At 37.6% G+C, this 14,387-nt stretch overlaps 1 protein-coding gene, 1 long non-coding RNA gene and 1 pseudogene across 3 annotated transcripts; 2 read left to right on the top strand and 1 right to left on the bottom strand.

Annotated features, from left to right (window-relative positions):
* The first annotated feature begins 2,419 nt into the window (after positions 1–2,419).
* Positions 2,420–11,503, top strand: LOC136258788 (uncharacterized). The gene is made up of 8 exons (XR_010703002.1): positions 2,420–2,705; positions 8,135–8,195; positions 8,247–8,437; positions 8,498–8,545; positions 9,690–9,780; positions 9,831–9,922; positions 9,976–10,045; positions 11,380–11,503. It is a non-coding gene; the product is annotated as an uncharacterized lncRNA (long non-coding RNA).
* On the bottom strand, positions 4,592–7,617 carry LOC136258342 (uncharacterized; annotated as a pseudogene).
* Positions 11,504–12,390: 887 nt separating the features above from the next.
* Positions 12,391–14,387, top strand: LOC136258418 (uncharacterized). Of its 2 annotated transcripts, none has more exons than XM_066051732.1 (2): positions 12,391–12,513; positions 13,486–14,387. In XM_066051732.1, exon 2 carries the CDS (start codon positions 13,495–13,497, stop codon positions 14,254–14,256), a length of 762 nt encoding a protein of 253 aa, XP_065907804.1. In that variant the 5' UTR covers positions 12,391–12,513; positions 13,486–13,494; the 3' UTR covers positions 14,257–14,387. The 2 variants fall into 2 exon arrangements, with proteins under 2 accessions (XP_065907804.1, XP_065907805.1); XM_066051733.1 differs by having other exon boundaries at positions 12,393–12,517.

Here is a 14,387-nt window from a genome sequence, read left to right as displayed (position 1 = left end):
TGGCAAACCAATATATCAATCTGCAGCATTTTCCGAGCTCTACAAGATGCTGTAGCTATAAAAAACACTCATTTGTCAAACTTTTAAAAATCCGTTAGACATTCCTAATACTTGTGAGCCACACCCACTTCAATATATCGGGAAATTGTAATACTACGTATGCATCTACTGTATTACGGACCCGACACTCACACAACTTTAAACTAGTACCTTACTAACCAAGAATTGATGTATATAAATATTCCTTCCTCCCAAGAACTGTACCAGAATGGAATAGATTAGATGCTGAGATTATTGAGACTGACTGTGTTGAAGAATTTAAGCAAAAATTAGCCCCTTTTATGTATATGGTTAAGTAACTTATCGTAATTGTATATATTTTTATAGTTTATTATTGTAATTGTACATATGTATATAATTAAGTAACTTGTCGTAATTGTACATACTTATATAGTTAAGTAACTAATTGAAATTGTACACATGTAATTGCACATCAGCATTATACCCCTGGAGGGTCCTGCTGATTAACAATAAATAAATAAATAATGCACGAAACCACACCCAATTGCTGTCTGTAAACTCACAGTAGCTACGTGCAACCAAAACCCACTGACTGATTTTAAATTATAAACTTACCGGCTTAGTTATCACATAACTACTCTTCTTTCTTTTTTTACACTACAAGTACAAAACCTTTTCTTTTTTTTAAATTTCATTAATACTCGTTTACTCAACATGAACCGAACGCTCAAAATGTAGTCTGGCTCGCTCGAGACTACCCGAAACATAGCTCTTATCGCACGCCTCGGCCGGCTTTAATTAATCCGGGTCTGACCCAGCCCACGCTATTAAAACCACGATCGATCTTCAGATGCTACTGTGTAAAACAAATGGGATGAGTTCTCGTTAGTTCTTTCACCTATTAGGCGAGTGCGCCCCAAGCAGCGTTGAAACCGGGTCACTACTGCTGACCCGGATTAATTAAAGCCGAGGCGTGCGATAAGAGCTATGTTTCGGGTAGCTAGTCTCGAGCGAGCGAGACTACATTTTGAGCGCTCGGTTCATGTTGAGTAAACGAGTAGTTATGTAATAGCTATCAAAACGTTGTCCATACGTTAAAACGTTACTATGTTTCAACACGCAATGTTAGAAAACTTGCGATTGTGGTATGGAGTTTATATTGTTATCATTTTTGCACTAAGTTAAGCCAACTAACTTCGCTATTGGGACAGTAAGAAAGTAATTATCACTGTGGAAAAAGAGGAATATAAGATGGTATATCTAATGGCTTAAATTATACAAATAATCTCAGTATAGTCTTGCATTATACTAACTATCTTATACTTTAGTATAAACCCCATCTTATATTATGGAAAACAGATTATACCTTAGTTTAATACACATTCTTTTGCTATGGTTTTGTTTACTTTACTAAATGTGATAACTCAGTGGCTTTTTAGCTTCACCATCTCATTATTCACGGACTTTTGTTTATGCATACAGCATGTGACTTAAGATTTTTTACTGTATCAAACAAAGTCATGATGATTTTACAATAAGTAGCTACACTTCCGTTAATCACTATAGCTAGCTTTGTTGTGATAGCTAATTTCATACGTACACATTTTCATATGGCAAAGCATATAATACCAGAAAAATTTATTATTCAATCAATTCTTTCTAAGAGTCATACAAATCCAGATTTTCTTGCACAGTTAGCACACCTGCAAAAGTTGGTATAGTAATCAGAACGTCAAGACTTAGGAATAATAGTGGATTCTAGCTTAAAGTTCCATAGCCAAGCAACCTCTGCTATAAACAAAGCCAATCATGTATTGGGATTAGTCAAAAAATCATTTAACACTCTAAATAAAAAGACCCTTCCAATACTCTACAAGGCTCTGGTAAGACCTCACCTTGAATATGCTAATGTTGTATGGGGACCCAATTATATTGGAGATTGTGACAGGATGGAGAGAGTGCAAAGAAGAGCCACTAAATGTGTTCAGGATCTGTCCAGTTTGGAGTATGATGAACGTCTGGTTACCCTCAAGCTTTGTCATATCGAAGGCATCGTGCTGACATGATTATGCTATATAATATCTTACAAGGGAATGTTAATCTTCAACCTGAATTATTTTTCCACCTGAATTTGTCAAGTGCCACAAGGGGACATGACTTCAAACTTTTTAAACCTCAAGCCCAAAAGAATGTTCGAAGTAAATTCTTTTCAGTAAGAACCATCAATTCATGGAATAATTTACCCAATTATGTAGTGTCGTCTAATTCTACTGACAACTTTACAATTTTGATTGATAACTTTTATTCTTAATGTAATTGTTTATTGTAATGAGCAGGACTCACAGGCATAATGCCTTTTTCTCTGTATTTAATAATAATAATAATAATAAAAAGTAATGCTTGTTTAAAATTGAAGGAGTCAGTGGTGTGCGCATGCGTAGCAGATGCAATTAAGTCGCCATCTTTGTTGCTATTGTTGCATCAGAGCCTGAGAGGTTGTAAATGTGAGACGGTGTATCTCGCGGAGAGAGTGTGCGCGATCGGCGCCATCGTCCAATGACCCATGCTCCGCACGATGATAGTTATGGACCACAACTGTGGCATCCTTGCTGGTTGTAGTGGTGAAGTGGCGGCGTAGTGGCCCAATTCCTACGATGGCAGTGATCAAAAACAGCTCTAAATGAGTAAGTATTAGACTAAAATGATAGTTTGTACGATAGGTTTAGCCATATTAAATTGTTTATTGTGTATTGTATGACAACGGCCTGCAAATGATTCAACTTTGGTTGCTGCGTACGTATTACATATTTTATAACCTGTTATCTCAGCTTATGGCGGATGATGAGTGGATACAGTTCATCAGCCATCAACAGTAAGAGTATGCATGGTCTGCTCTTATGATTTTGTATATTATCTCTTCAGTAGTCTCGCGGCGCCCGACCCTAAAAAGAGGGTCTGGTGAAACTGTGTACAAAAAGTTTGGCGCTGCCGGAATGTTGGAAGCTCCAATCAGATTGCTCCATTTGTAATTAGTGACGCAACCTAGTAATTATGTGGATTCTTACGTGGATAGTTTTATGGCTTCGAGTTCCAACTGTAAATATCATTACATTGAAGATAGAAAGTTGTCTTCTGTTGTCACTACAGTGGCATGGCGACTTGGATTCACTGAATTGAAGCCGTGCCAGCAAGGTGCAGTTAAGTCTTTCGTGTTGGGACAGGATTTGTTTTTGTCTCTTCCTACTGGCTATGGTAAATCGTTCTGCTACTCGAGCTTACCATGGGTCTATGACTGTCTAAAAGAGAAAGTCCATACTCAATTATCATTGTTACAGTAGTAAGCCCTTTACAGGCACTAATGAAAGATCAGGCGCGGTCCCTAGTACAGAAGGGTGTACAATCCATTTATGTTCAAGAAAAGTTTGACCATGAAGATGAAACCATCAAAACTAAATTAAGTGCAGGTGACTATTCTGTAATATTTATAAGCCCTGAATTACTGCTTGGAGACAAAAGCTGGGTAGACATCTTCCGTTCAAAGACCTATCATGATCGCCTAGTTGGTATAGCTGTGGACGAAGCACACTGTATCAAGAAATGGCAAGCTTAGTGTTAGCTATCATGATGTTTTAACCAGTCAATAATTGTGTCACTGTAATACTAAACTAACTAGCATATAAGTATCATGTAGTGTATGCTTCCACTCATTTTTAATGTAGGGGTAAAGAATTCAGACAAGAGTATTCGAATCTTGGTGAAATGAGAGGATTGTTGGACACATCTGTTAACATAATGGCAATGACAGCCACAGCTACTAAACAAACAAGAAAAGATATCTGTAAGTCTCTTGGTTTGGTAAAGCCAGTAATGATAATAAGATCTCCTGAGAAGCCAAACATTGTATATAAAGTAACAAAGAAGATTGCAGATATTGAAGAAACATTTGCTTCCCTAGTAGAAGAGCTCAGTAAGAATCGCAGAAACACTAACAAAACAATAATTTTCTGTAGGACATATGAGGACACAGATCATATATATCTATTCTTTAAAAGCATGCTAGGTAAAGAGATGATGAATCCTATTGGGTACCCTGATATTTCTCGATTTAGATTGATGGACATGTTTACAGCTTGTACCAGTGTTGATGTGAAAGAAGGCATTGTAAAGTCTTTTACACAGCCTGAAGGAAGGCTTAGAATAATAGTAGCTACAGTGGCATTTGGTATGGGAATGGATTGTTCTAATGTTCATAGAATTATACATTGGGGCCCACCCTCCGATGTAGAAAGTTAAGTGCAGGAGACTGGACGAGATGGACAGGTATCTCATGCTGTACTGTATTTTTCCAACAACGATCTTGAACTAGGGCACATTGAAGACAGCATGAAAGATTACTGCAATCTCCAATGTAGGCGACACACTCTTTTCCAGGATTTTGACTCGTACGATGGAAGTAGACCAGCAGGCTGTCTGTGCTGTGATATTTGTGCCACAGCTTGCTGTTGTGGCTTGTGTTAACAATATCTTATTTATATATTTTACAATGATTATCTTACTGTTGCACCACAGATTTTAATTAATGAAAATAACTATATTGATATTAACTGCCACACATATCAGAAACTAAAGACTGTCTTGAATACAGTAGCGTAAAATACTGCGAAGTTGAGATGTCATCCAGTCCCTAAGTTCATATGTATCCAATTTGTTAAGTAAACTGCCTGTCAGAAAATTGCTGGTGTTGACGGTTTTCAATCATTCTGAACACTTCTGCTTTTTGCAATTGTTCTATTACCATGGGTAGGTCCTTATTGCTGTTTCTGGATGAATGATACGCAGATTCAGTTGTTACACATGTAACCTCGTCATAGTGAGATTGAATTTCTCTTAAAATCTTCAATGCTCTTCCAGTTCTTTGTAAGGATGGACCAAGGGTGTTGGGTTTTAAGTGACTAACTACAGTTTTAAAGTCTCTGTTCAGGTGTTCCATGTGTAAATCCATGGAAATATTTTTACCAGGCTTTCCATGAACATTAATGGTACGACTCCAGAGTAACTGTCTGCACAATCTTTCACTGTATATGTAATTATAGTGTGCAAGTAAATGAAATGCTTCAATTGAATATTTAGTTTTATGTGATATAACAGCATGTACTTCCAACATGTCAATATTCTTTGCCCATCTCCTTCCTTAACAGCATCAATAAACTCCATCAACAAAAGCCCTAATGAAAAAACTTCATTAGCATATGCTAAAACAGAGTTGTTGCTTGTCTTATTACATGGTGCATGTTGTTCTTCATCTTCATTGCAAGCTGAAATGATATTGGGTGATGGCTGTTCATTGCTACTTTCTTCACTTGATGGTAAAGTGATGGTTTCAATGTTTAAATGGGAGTCCAAGACATCTCGCATTGTTCTTCAAAAATTTCCTTGCGCTCTCCTTCAGATTTATTGGCAAAATCAGAATAACATTCATCTGATGGTGAATCTTCTAATGATAACATACCAATAGCAGACATCACTGCATATTACAGATGGCCAGTAGTGACTAACAGAAAAAATCTTCACAACTTGTGGGGTCAGTCTTAACCTTCTTAGTGACAGCTCTCCTTTGTAACTGATTACGCAAATGATAAAGCGTACAGGTGTCCATGCCTGAGGAGGTATTATACAATCTCTTCCATATTACCTATAAAATATGGAAATCAAACAGTTGTAAACGTACATAACACACATACATAATTAGGTACAGTCAAGTTGTTTATTGCACTAATTTAAAGGGAATCATACCTACTTTGTACTTGCTTGCTTACTTTTAATAGCGCAACCTTTGAATGCCAATCTTCTACTACGAGTTCTAATCCTTGCAATCTTTCTTTATCTGTATTTGAGTTGCTTTTAGTTCTTTTACAGCCACGGATGCGTTCTGCAGTTAATTGATCTCCGCCACACATCACACGATGAAATTTGTGTGATACCAAATTTACTGTTTCCTCAGTGTCAGGATCAACAACACTGTCTACAGTAGTAACAGATGGAACATACTCCATAAGCTTTTCCAGCACACAAATCATTTCATCTTGCTTGTTCTCATTCTTGAGCATTACACCTAATGGAACCTACATAGTAAAACTATTGAATAAGCGCATCTATGTTAGTTTGGTACAGTATGCTATAATAACATATATAGGCATCATACACGCATACTGTATTCATCATCATCCTGACATACACGTATGATATGTACTGCTCAAATGCAACACGTCTTGCGGGAGAGAGCAACCTTACTAATTAAAGGGGTGGCACCAATTTTGCTTGCATCTCAAACAAAACAGAATGAATACTTGAGAGTGCCATTGATTAGCACGTTTTTTAATCACTTTCACTCTCACAAGGTGATGTGTTTGAGTGATACTGTACATGTATTAGCTATGCATATGTATACAAAGTAATGAACTTCTTACCACCTCTGACTTGCTGGACATCTCACTTGAAAACTGATGTTGTATGTGTTGAGGGACTGCTTTCACACTGATATGTTTGCGAAAGAATGGCATATGCGCTCTAACGGTTCTTGACAGAAGAATGGTCAGATTTTCTTTCAAACCTTTCAAGTCATTATGATTAGGTAACACTGTTTCAAAGTCTACTGATGCAATATCAACAGAACGAGGTGTATCACTCAGAACTGAACAGTCAACTCTATCCTTCACTGCCATTATATGTGTACAATGTAAAGAGTAAGCATGATGGTCCAATGTTTCCTGTCTGGGTCTAATGTAAAAATCAACATTATCAGCTACAAACTTAAAGGTTGACATGGGCAATTCAGAACAAAGGAAATCAAAAAACTCTTCTGTCCCAGAAGACTCTGCAGTGTCAGAAGCTGTAAGTACAGGAGAAAACCTTGGTGCAATGGGAGAAGATAATAAATTACAAAAAGTATCAGCGCTACTACTGTCTTGAGATGATTGTACACTACTGTTCCATTCGTCATTTGTTTCACCAGCCTTTGGATCACAAAACACATTGGATTCAATAGTTACTGCAGTAGTAGCACCAGGATTCACAGTGCTATGGTTGGCAGTGTCACTAGGATTCTAGCATGGTACATTCTATAATGATATAAACAGTAATCCAGCACAACAAAATGCTTTTGCAAACCTTTAGCAATTGTCTTTCAAATATTTCATCATGCCAGGTATTCACAGGCTTATCATGCTCCTTTCCAAAATCATCCACAAGCTGCACTGTGGTTCTATGTGACAAACACAGGCATGCTTTGTGTAAGCACCTGAATATCTAGAAAAAGCACAATGGCAATACACACATGTCGTTAACTAAATTTGGATGTACAGGCTATGCCTCAATCCAAAATTTACAATTACAACTATGTACCTGTTTTGGACAATGATTAGAATACAAAAGCAGTGAAATTACAGATTGCAGGAAATTGGCACGCTGGCTACAGTTTCTCAACATCACACCAGCAATAACTGCCACTAAAACATTTTTGTCAGGCTTATAGACATTCTGTCTGTTAGTTTCTAAACTCTTCTGCAAGATAGCTGATGCACAGTTCTTTCCGCACATAATCTTCAACTACCCGCTTAACATTATTCCCTTCGTTCGACAAAACACTCCTTCTGCATTTAGATTCTGGTAAAGCAGCTCCACATAGCAAACAGCAAGGCACGAGTATTGCCATGAACTACAGAACTACCTACTAGTATACCACCGGATTTTTCAGTACTTAACGATATTGATTCATTTTTACAGTTATGCAATAATTCACTAACGTCACACAATTTAAATTCCTAAGCGAAAACTTTTCGTACACAGTTTCACCAGACCCTCTTTTTAGGGTCGGGCGCCGCGAGACTATCTCTTCAGAGGTACTGCAGTTTCTTATCGGACCTCTTAGTTCTACAGGTTGTTAGTGTACAACATCTGCAGTGTTAGTTTCCTTCAATGGCAGCTGTTTTCTTTAAAGAATCTGGTAGCGACATATGTGGACAGTTTTGTTCTTTTTTCACGGAGTTCTTCTAATTAATTACAGCTGTAAATGCGTTAGGCCTGATTGTATTTTTATTCATTTTCTTTTCAATAGGGTAGGAATTACAGACTTAGTCTCAGTTCTAGGAGATTCTTCTTATTGCCAACAACTGTGAGTAAGTACACTGAGAGTGTCCAATATACAATTTATATTTACCTTCGTTTAGGTTTATGGAAACTGGTCTCATTTCTTCTGGGAACTGGTCTCATTTCTTCATGTTTTCTACTACTTTTTATCAACAACTGATGGCTGCTACCTCATGTACGTCTGGCACTGTAAATGTGTTGAGTGCTTTCAAGAACCTGTTTCATCTTGTTTGTCCTTACTTCACTGACCATACTCGTATTGCTAACAAAAGTAAGTCCACTGAGAGTATGCAAATTATATTATATTTAGTCTTGTTTCAATTGTACTTAGTGATTACAAGATTCTTGGACTTGGTTATCAGTGTATCAGATGCTTCTTGTGAGCTTACGCAACAGACATAAAAATGGCCACGTGGTAGGAGTATTTTTGTGAGTTTTAGGTATGGGCGAGTGTCAGATGAAGAACTTTGAACAGTTATATCTCAGCCAAGGGCGAATATATCAAACTCTAACTAGCAGGTATGCTTATACATTAGCCAATAGAATAGGGATTTGACATAAATCAATGCTTGAATGTACTTATTTTACAGGTTTTTGCAATTGAATTCGGCGACTTTGCAATTGAATTCGTCCCGTTTGCAATTGAGTTCGTCGCTTTTGCAATTGAATTCGTCCCGTTTGCAATTGAATTCGTCCCGTTTGCAATTGAATTCGTCCCGTTTGCAATTGAATTCGTCGGTTTTGCAATTGAATTCGTCCCGTTTGCAATTGAATTCGTCGCTTTTGCAATTGAATTCGTCGCTTTTGCAGTTAAATTCGTCCATAACAAGAATGGCAGCTGGAGCAAACATGAAAACACGATGTAGCAGCTGCTACAAGAACTTGTTCAAGTACAACAGTAGTAAACAACTCTTTATAAGGCAATAATTCTTCCTCTACAGTCTCTCCAACAACATTCCAAACTCTACTACGCCATTCGCGATGGGTGTGGTCACTCGCGAGCAAGCTAATTAACTTGTCAGACAGCTATCAACTTCGCGTACTACCACCTTCTAGTGTCTCAAGTGTAACTCTCCAAGGCATAAATTGTTCATCTCTTAATGAACGGGTTGGTTTCTTGGAGCCGTTTTGTTTATGACGAATTGTAATGCAAACGCGACGAATTCTATTGCAAAACAGACTAATTCAACTGCAAAAGCGACGAATTCAATTGCAAAAGCGACGAATTCAATTGCAAATGGGACGAATTCAATTGCAAACGGGACGAATTCAATTGCAAACGGGACGAATTCAATTGCAAAGGCGACGAATTCAATTGCAAAAACCTGTAACACTTTACAACCATACCTGCTAATTACAGCTTGATATCATTGTTCTTGGCTGAGATATGACTGTTCAAAAATCTTCGTCTGATATTAGCCTGACAAAATCACATACTAAGTGGCTGTTTTATGTCTGGTTAGACTCACTGATAACAACTATATAAGTAATCCAGAATATGAATTATGTTTGCCTCTATTTAGGGTTTTGAGACCTGGTCTTATCACACTTGTCTTAGTTCCATGGATTGTCAGTCTCAGACTCGGTCTCAGTTTTACAAGATTGTTGCAAACTGTAAGTACAATGATTGTTCAGTATACCATTATATTTACCATCTTTAATAGAGTTGTGGGACCTAGCCGCAGTTCTGCATGGTAATACTAGGTTTCCATACAAGGTCTAGGTTTTATGAGATTCTTATTGTTACAAACTGTTAGTAAGTTCAACGATTGTCCAGAATGCACATTATATTTACCATCTTTGTATTAGAGCTGTGGGACACGACTAACAGATTGTCACAGAGTTCTACATGGTGATGAACATGGTGATAATGATACAGGTAATTAGTAATGGAACTTGTGAATTGTCAAGGCCGGAGGAGACGGTCCGGTTGGTCAGGCCTGAGCCAGACCAATAATCTGGAGTTGAACCAACTAACTGACCAGCTTGAACTACATTACTCTCATGCAATCTTTGGACGATCACATCTACATGTAGCTACGTACATTTTACAGATGTTATTGAAAATGCATGACAGTTTCTCAGCCTAACTAAAGCACAGAACTACACGTATAGTACCTCCAATTACCTTACAGTACAGCATAGCATTCGTATCGTTTTGTACAGAAATGATTGTGGGTTCTATACGTACAGTATCACGTGTGCTGACAGTTGGCATTTATCACGTGTAAGGCAGGTGCCTTCTTTGATTCTAAACTAGCACACTCGTATCACAATTCAATCTTCATAAAATAATCATTAACATTCCTTGGCTTGTCTCTCTTGGCTTCTTTTACTGGGCGAAGGGCTCTGAGTGGCAGTGACAAACCAGATGACTCACTCCGCGGCAAGAAGCTGTACACCCATACATTACATGGTGGCCATCTAGATGAGATGTTGAGTAGAAATCACTCCTCTTCAACTACCCACTCGTCCTGTCGAGATACTGAGCAAACTCTCAGTCTTACCCACATCGCGCCATTTTCGAATACTGATTGGTCTCGTGACTGTCCACCAGTATATTTACGTGATATCCGTTCACTTCATACAAACCAGTATAGTAGTATACTGTATTTTTGTAGCTGTGTAGCTTTTTATTGTAGCTGTGTGAATTCACTGTATAGTACTTATAGCCTAGCTAAAGGGGGCCATGCTGCATGGGTTCCCTGTGAAATTTGGGGGGAAAGTTGCAAGTTGCTAGCTAGTATTGTAAGGCATTTTCAAGCCTTTATATTGCAAAAATTCTGCAGCTCCTGGGGGTTGCACCCCCAGACCCCCCATGAACTTCTAATTGCTAGCTATAACTAAATGAACCATACAGCAAGTTTCATGTTGTGTCCCCTGTATGTCAGGTCTACAATTATACATAGTATAGAAAGTCTACTGAACAACAGATAGGCTTGAGCATATTTATATAGCTAGCTAGCAGTGCAATATCACTACAATTGCATATCTGAGTGTCTAATTTTCAAAAATTTTCTGTGGGGGCATGCCCCCAGGCCCCGTAGAATGCTCGTGCTTCGCACTTCACAGAGTGTGCTTCACACACTGTGCAACGGCTCTTCTCTCATTGGCATGTATATAGTAGCAATTTCAACATTATAGTCAATGGCCTGACCAACTCAATTTTCTCTCCTCCGGCCCTGATTGTATTTACTGTCTTACCTGCTACAGTTGGATAAAGACTGATAAATGACGAAATTGAGTTGATACTGTCATGGCCGGCCAAGGAGACATCGATTTTACTAGCTGTACCTATTGTGGTTTTAACATATTTACAGAATTAAATTATTACAAATATAATAATTATTTAATTAAGGTAGCCACAGATTATGGGAAAGTAAAAAGTACAGTAGTATAGTAGCCAATATACGTTTAAAATAGGCTTAGTATAGTCTGATAATACACTGCACTATACTAGTAATTTAATCTCTAATATATGACTGTCTTAAATGTATTCAATAAGCTTGTAATAGTAAAGTCCTAATCTAATAATATATGCTGTACTATTTCATTCTAATACTAACATAATAAGACTGTTATATATAGACCTTATTATTCTGAGCTTTTTTCACAGTGTATATTAAGTTAAGTACTTAGGACTGTAAGTTACTAACCTATTTCAAAGTAGCAGTAGTAGCTTTGCTGTTCCGTGGTCTGTTCAAAGGCTGATACACGGTGGGTAGAAATACGCATCCACAATCACCCAAACAATTATTTTGTGCCATCATTATCCTTTAGTAACACCGAACTAGTCTATCTTAGCAAATGTAGTAAGCTTAGCAACTACTACAAAAATGAGTCCCACCATTACAAAGCTCTATGTCGTTCAATATAATGAGTCAAAGCACATCGATTCTTTGAACTGGCTGGGTATCAAAGTCATTGGCAAACCGCTTCCCCATGATATTGCCCGGGCAATATGTGAGTTAAACACCGAGCAGTGCCTTTGAACACCCACGCTAAAGTGGTTTATAAGTACATAATAAATACCTATATAACAACAGTACACATATGTTTATGAGTACATTGGAAATGCTAATCCTTCATGAAGCATAAATATTCTGTGCAGTATGTGAGGCTGGCACAAACTAGCTTATACATATGATGTCATTGTGTTTTGATAATATCATGCATACACTCTACTATAAAAGAACCAACATGCAATGCATTATCACAGTTGCTGACTATCACTGAACAAAAGTGTGTTATTGCTGTGTAGTGTAATTAGCATTTACTCAGCGTACACTACAAAGAACAAACACTTTCCAAATTGCTCTACATACAATTGCAGGGTAGCTACTTGTGGTAAGTAAGGAAAAGTTGTACACATAATTATATGTAATATTATTTTACTTACATGTTAACATACATATGTCCTTATACATACATGAGTATCTATTTTTTTTACCTTGTAGTGCTGTTTTGCATTTATTAATATGCTATACGTACGTATGTATACGCCGCGGCTGTATATTTATACATACAAGCACAAACATATGTGCATAAGTATGTACATCACTGTATATTGTGCATAAGAACATATATACATCGCATACAAACACACATGTGTTTGTAAATGTACAAAATTTGTAGATATCAGCAACAAAACAACACACAGTTGTACGTGTCTGTGTGTCTGGCACAGTGAAAAAAAATTCTGGTACATTGGAATAGTTATAATACATTATGTAATTGTTCTTTGTTAGTACATACTTTCACACTTCTGTCACACAAGTGGTAAGACAAATCAAGCAAAGGCAACTGAAGCATAACAATGTTAGACACTAGAATATAATTGTTCACCATATGGAAATTACAAGGATATTTAGTCCCTGAGAATTTACCATTACTAAATAAAGTTACCATATTTGATTTACCACATACTACCTAACAGATAAGTGAGAAATTCTGCACCTTGTTGACAGTCAAAATAAGCAATACAAAGGCCACACAACTTGTGTGGCCTTTGTACATGTATTGCTGTATATGTTGTGACACATGTATATCATTGAGATTGCTAAGATGGCTGTAGACTATTTATTATACTATGCAAGGTATTAACAGCAAAATGACTAGCAACTTATTTCAAAGGATGCTTAGCCACTATACTTGTAAACATTGTGATACTCTAATAGAACAGTCATATACTCCAATAAAGCAGTCTAGTAAAACTGATAATTCAAGAGATTTTTATTCTTAACCTTATGTTTAAACAATGTTAGTACTATGTTCTACTCATGAATTTATTTGCAATGCAATGAACAATAATATCAATAGGTCAATGTTATGGAGATAAAGGTGTTTGTTCTGTTGCTGTTTGCCACCTTCATCCTCACGGATGCTGTGGAGGCCACCAGTGAAGATCCACTAGTCTCCTACCTACTTGCTAAGATACAACAACTTGAGTCAAAGATCATGGTTAAACCAAACACTGGAGACACAAATGAGATCGCAAAAAAATCTGAACAACGTTCTGTAGCTGCAGCTGCTAGCAATGACAAATGCGCTTGTCCACCTGCTGCAGGAGTCACCTATGTTAGATGGGGTAATTCTACTTGTCCCTATGGAGCAGATACCATCTACTCTGGAGTTGTAGCTGGATCAAATCATCTCCATGAAGGAGCTGCAGTTGATCCATTGTGTTTACCACATGACCCACAGTACCTCAAATCCCAGCCAGGTTATCAAAATTGGGTGCAATTATTCGGAGCAGAATATCAGACACATCATACTCCACTAGACCACAGCTATGACCGTAATGTGCCTTGTGCAATGTGTCAAGCTAGTGGCCGCACCAGCAAGATGATGATTCCTTCTCATTACAAGTGTCCTCCAGGATGGAATACTGAGTACTACGGCTATCTTATGGCTGGATATCATGGTCACAAAGCAGCTACACAGTTTACTTGTATTGACAGAACCCTTGAACAGATACCAGGTAGTGGAAGTGACACCAATGGATATCTCTTCTACACAGTCGAAGCACACTGTGGCCACTTCATTACTTGTAGTGACAAAGAACTAACCTGCGTGGTGTGTACCAAATAACAAGGCTAGCTATATACATTGGGACAGACATACATATGCACACAGTAGAAAGAGCATTGTATACTACTATGGCACACACTTGCCAACTGATTAGAGATCTTATATTATTTTATTTTATACATCATGATTAA

Source organism: Dysidea avara, chromosome 6, assembly GCF_963678975.1.
Source record: "Dysidea avara chromosome 6, odDysAvar1.4, whole genome shotgun sequence".
Taxonomy (NCBI): domain Eukaryota; kingdom Metazoa; phylum Porifera; class Demospongiae; order Dictyoceratida; family Dysideidae; genus Dysidea; species Dysidea avara.
The sequence above is the reverse complement of the archived record's forward strand: the minus strand, read 5'-3'. Positions and strand labels throughout refer to the sequence as shown.